A 5,255-nucleotide genomic window follows, 5' to 3' on the forward strand; every position below is an offset into this window, starting at 1 on the left:
GGTGATGTTTTTACAAATATGTGCAGCCACTTGTTGAAGACCTGGAAGGGAGCTAGCAGGAAGCAGCCGACTCAAAGAAGCCTAATTAGAGGTGAAGATCAACCGCCATGTAACCGGGAAGTTAAACCATGTTTTTGTCACGTTCTTTAAATAGTGCCGCTCGGCATCATTTTAACAAACAAGGATCTCGGTTGTGGCATCGTTGTTTGACTTCTTTAAAAATGAAAGGCTGATGACTCCTCGTGGAAGACTGTTGTGGAAAGCTCATCAAGAAATACGGGAGGATTTTGATCTACTTGAAACGAATAACAAAATAAAGCCGATTTAAAACACAATTTGTTGCTAAGATGCTTATCAAAGGGATAACAATACTCCGTCTTCCATAATAACCTTCAGGCTGCTGGGGAAGTGAGTGTGAAATAAATAATAATAATAGTAAAGCACATTATGACCTTTTACGCACATTATCTTTGTGCTATGAGATAAGACAATTGGCCTTTAGTGTTAGCCTGAAGCAGAAGTAATATAAGAGTGGTGTTGGTTTTGCCATCTAAACCGCAGCAAAAAACACAATCAACACATTTAAAGAAATTTTAAACCGCTCTTTGGGATTATGGGTCTGTAAACATCTGCCTGATGAGACTGTGTGAATGTCCGTATCCCCAGAAGGCCCAATCAAATGCCAATGATTCCTTGTGACGTAGAATGTGAAAGCATCATTTGTTCTTCCAGTCTTTGGAATTTCATGTCTTATTTGGGGAAAAAAACGAAGAAGAAAAGACACCCTAAGTCTGAAGTTTCAGACAAAATCCACTGTCATGTCTTTATTTTATCTTCCTTAGCTTTTAGAGAAATTGAAAGACATTAACTTTTTTTTTTTAAATCTTTAGTTTAAAGTCTTGTCATCATGATTAGACAAGATTCTTGAAGCAGAATGTGGAAACAGTAGATGCGACTGAGACACATGTGCTTTTGCTAAATCTGGTTGCTTCATTCTCATCTTCCTTGAAATGTTCTCTTTGGGCCAGAAAGCAAGTTAATCTTTTCTGGAGACAGATTATATCTGTTAAGCACGAGTGACTGATTTCAGAAGACGACACACTGAACAAAGCGCAGTTATGCTGCAGTACTTCGCGCTGCTGGTCAGTGATGCCTGATTTATTTTAGTTGTATAATTTCATGTCTTTTTTTTTCTCAATTTTGTCTTTTAATAAATTTCCGTAATAACCAAATTATTGCATTTAATTAGAAGTTCTGAGAGATTCTAAGAGACAGAGGCCTTGACAAAAGCATATTTTAGTTTATTGTGTTCCAGAATGTGAAGACCTGACATCAAATGTAAGGGCGGTCTTGTCATTTTAACGCTTCCTGTCGCTGCAGCTGGACTCTCCTGTTTTAATTGCAGCTATATTTGCCATTGGCATTGGCGGGACATTTCAGTATGGATTCTGCATATCTGTGATGACCTCAGCATCTCCTGTAAGTAGATGAAGAAAATAAATCATAAGATGCAACAGGCAGCTTTTAGTTAACACGCTAATCACATGTTTAATTGCAGTTTATAAAGACGATGGTGAATGAGACATTTCTGCAGAGGTACAACGTCTCCTTAGAGGAGTGGCAGCGTTCTCTCATCTGGTCCTTCGCTGTGTCCATTTTCTGCATCGGTGGTTTACTCGGTTCTCTGAGTGCCAGTCTGCTGACCGTAAAATTTGGAAGGTCAACAAAAATAGAAAAGAAACAAATATAATATAGCACCAACAAAGAACAATTAAATTGTCCTTCTGCTTCAGGCTTTTACATGGATGTCTCTGTCTTCCTGTCGTCACAGAAAGCGCTGTGTTTTGTGCAACAATTTTCTTGCCATACTTGGAGCTGTGTTGATGATTTTGAGCCAAAGAGTGACGTCCTTTGAGATGATTATGGTGGGAAGATTTCTCTATGGCCTTAATGCAGGTGAGTCTCATGTTTCCTTAATTTCTAATTCGATTTCTGACTCCTTATTTAACCCCGTCGACAACATCGTTATTGACTCTTTTCATGAGGTTTTATTATGTACACCTCTAGGACTCAGTCTCTCAATTCAACCCCTATACATTCTTGAATGTACCCCCAAGAGGTTGCGAGGGATGGTGGGTGTTACTGTTGCTACCTTTGTCTCCTTTGGCAAGTTCTCTGGTCAGCTGCTGGGCATCAGGTGAGGTGGCTTGCATCATAGTTTGAGGACCAAGATCAGGAGGTGAAAGGTCAGAATTACAGCTCTCATTTAAAGAGGACTGTCCTCAAGGCCCAAGGTGTCACCTCTGGAGGGCGGCGCTCCTTAATTTGGGCTTCATCACAACTTTTGTTTGTCCTGTACTTTGGCTTCACCAAACATGATCCTAATAAGGGTGTGGATCTGGGTTCGTCATTGCCTCCGCCAAGGAGGTTGTGTTGTGTTGAGCAACATAACTCAAAAAGATCAGGATGGATCTCATTGAAATTTTCAGGAAAAGTTGGGAATCTTACCAAGAACAGACAATTACATTTTGGTGATGATCCAGAAGAGATCCTGGATTCTGGATCTTTTTAAATCTTTTATTAACATTGCAGTAAATGGAACTTCAAAATGTGTTCCTCAATATCTCGGTTGTTTATTGACGAATGTTTATGGAATTTAATACAATGGTGTAGGGTGGGGATCTCTATCTCACCACCGAATTTCATCCGGATCGGATACGGATATTATTTCATTAGTATGCGTTTAGACTCTTAGTGTGTATATATAAACAATAATGCATTTTAAGTTATACACCCTGAACAACATGGCTCCCTTTAAACACATTACACTATGATAGTGCCATTGTTCCCTTTCATTGAACATGCTATAACACTTGCAGGGAGCTACTTGGAACACCGGAGGGGTGGCCCTGGCTGCTTGGCTTCAACGGCTTCACTGCTTTCATCCAGCTCTTCACCCTCCCCTTCCTGCCAGAGTCTCCCAAGTTCCTGTTGCTGAACAGAGGAGACCGCCAGGCCTGTGAGAAAGGTGTGAGAAACCCTAACCCTGGTTCCTGGGTGTCCGTCTTTTAAAAAAAGTTGTTTTTACTGCTGTTTTCTCACCCCCCCCCCCCCCCCCCCAGCTTTACGGAGGCTGTGGGGCAGCAAAGACCACAGCGCTGCAGTGGAGGAGATGCTGGAGGAGAAAGCTTCCCTGCAGGACATTCGCAGCCACTCAGTGATGGAGCTGTTTCGGGATCGAACTGTCCGCTGGCAGCTCATCACCATCGTCGTGACCTTCATCCTGCTGCAGCTGTCTGGCATTAACGCTGTAAGTTACACCGAATTACACAAGAAAATGATCGTGCTCAAGAGTGCCAAGATGAACCTTTCACAGGCCCTTGTATAATGCGAAACTTCACCTTGTTTTAAGTTAATGGATTGCCAAGCAAAGTCTTGTTAACATCTGTATGTGGGATAAAAATCCATATACTGCCAAGAAGGTTTGTTTACTGTGAAATAACAACACCTCATTACTCACTCCTGACTCAAAGCCATGTGAACATGTCCACATTTTAGACGTGTTAAAGTTGATGGTTTTGGTTTGTATTCGAATGCTTCTTCCAGGTGTACTTTTATTCTTTTGATGTGCTTCGCGCAGCAGGAATCCAAGAAGAACAGTTAAGACACTCGGCCTTGGGAATAGGGCTGTGTGAGCTGACTGCATCTTTAGCCTGTGTAAGTCTCTTTTCAACAACGCCACACGTATTCCATGAATATTCTATAGATTACAGTTATTTTTTTATTTTTTTATATTTTTCTCTACTGAAGCTTCTTCTCTCACTGTCCTAATGTAGAGTTAGAGCGCCCCCCTGTGGCTGATAGCATGTTTTATTGTTGCAGTTCATGATTGTGGAGAATGCGGGCAAGAAAGCCCTGCTGTTCAGAGGGTACGCGGGAATGGCTGTAATACTGCTCTTCCTCACCATCACTCTGTACCTTGAAGTCAGTCGGCACAATGTCAAAACCTCTTCCCACGTATTTGAGTATGCAACTCACTAAGAACTCTCCCATGCTCAGAGTCGGGTCTCCTGGATGCCGTACTGCAGCCTGGTCCTCATTTTTCTCTTCATTTCCCTATTTTCTTGTGGACCAGGTGGGCTGATCAGATCTCCAGATCTTAACCATTTATTAAAGTTTTCAATTGCTCCCCATTTTTCCCTCCCCACTATTATCCCATCTCATTACAGTCTACAAAATCTCTCCTTTGTTTTTGATTCTCAGGTGGAGTAACGTCTCCTCTTCCAGGGGAACTTTTTATGCAGTCGTACAAATCGGCTGCGTACTTCATCGCATGCACCATCAACTGGGCAGGCCTGTTTCTGGTGGGGATGGTCTTCCCAATCATGGTGGTAAGAACAGCAACCTTCTCAAATCGGATGTATGTCAAGGAGAGAAATCAGATGAATTGCATAACCCCAAATGCTTCCTTTTCTAGGAGAAAATGGATTACTTCTGCTTTCTTGTATTCCTGGTTTTCTGCGCTGGATGTGCGTCGTTCGTATGGTTCAATGTTCCTGAGACCAAGAATCAGACGGTGCTGGAGATCGCGGCAGAGTTTAGGAAGATGCACAGCAAATCGGAGGAAAAGTCGAGGAAAGAACATAAAGAGCAAAAAGTGAACATAGTAAATTTATATGAGACCAAATTCTGATTCTACAAAAGCCATTCAGAGTCACAAAATAAGCTTTTATATTAAATGGTCACTTTATATTACAAGTAAATTAAGATTTTCTACATTTAAGTTAAGTAGAAATCCATCATTAAACATGTAGAGTATAGTAATGCTGCTTTTATTACATGAACCAGTTGTCATTTTTACATATTTATAACGCAACACTGTAAGAAAATGTCAATAAATGTGGCGTTGCAGTTTCCGTCCGAACGAATCATAGTCTTTAAGGATGACCATAATATATTATTAGTTCATATTCTATTATTTTTTTGTTTGTGTGTGTTATCTTATTTTTTTAGCAGTGACCTATATTTAATTTCAAGATGTGCTTGTCTGGTCATTGATGTTTTCAGCGGGGTTTGTGGAGCTGAAACATCACTTTAGAAAGGCCAACAAAGTAGGAAAAGCATTTTGTTTCCAATTGTCCACCTTATCTAAGGCGCTGGTTGGGTGTTGACCTTATCTGGGCTGCTGTTTGGAGGAGGGCGGGCATATGTACGTCACTGGTGTGTGGTCATCTGGCTTCATTACCAAATATGTC

General features: G+C 41.1%; 1 protein-coding gene across 1 annotated transcript; it reads left to right on the forward strand.

Annotated features, from left to right (window-relative positions):
• The first annotated feature begins 1,118 nt into the window (after nt 1-1,118).
• slc2a11l (solute carrier family 2 member 11, like) lies at nt 1,119-4,693 on the forward strand. Its single transcript, XM_068760031.1, has 12 exons — nt 1,119-1,142; nt 1,381-1,479; nt 1,559-1,719; nt 1,832-1,956; nt 2,068-2,197; nt 2,880-3,028; nt 3,123-3,310; nt 3,607-3,717; nt 3,883-3,984; nt 4,060-4,135; nt 4,264-4,391; nt 4,478-4,693. The coding sequence occupies exons 1-12, from the start codon at nt 1,119-1,121 to the stop codon at nt 4,691-4,693; spliced, it is 1,509 nt and encodes a 502-aa protein (XP_068616132.1).
• The last annotated feature ends 562 nt before the right edge of the window (nt 4,694-5,255 follow it).

Source organism: Brachionichthys hirsutus, unplaced genomic scaffold (genome assembly GCF_040956055.1).
Source record: "Brachionichthys hirsutus isolate HB-005 unplaced genomic scaffold, CSIRO-AGI_Bhir_v1 contig_641, whole genome shotgun sequence".
NCBI classification, from domain to species: domain Eukaryota; kingdom Metazoa; phylum Chordata; class Actinopteri; order Lophiiformes; family Brachionichthyidae; genus Brachionichthys; species Brachionichthys hirsutus.

Excerpts from the sequence above, each read along its gene's own strand:
- slc2a11l (XM_068760031.1), top strand. The coding sequence starts at position 1,119 with ATGCTGCAGTACTTCGCGCTGCTG. Across the intron at positions 3,985-4,059 it reads CCATCACTCTGTACCTTGAA|AGTCGGGTCTCCTGGATGCC; the intron begins GTCAGTCGGCAC and ends TCCCATGCTCAG. Across the intron at positions 4,136-4,263 it reads CCTATTTTCTTGTGGACCAG|GTGGAGTAACGTCTCCTCTT; the intron begins GTGGGCTGATCA and ends TTTGATTCTCAG.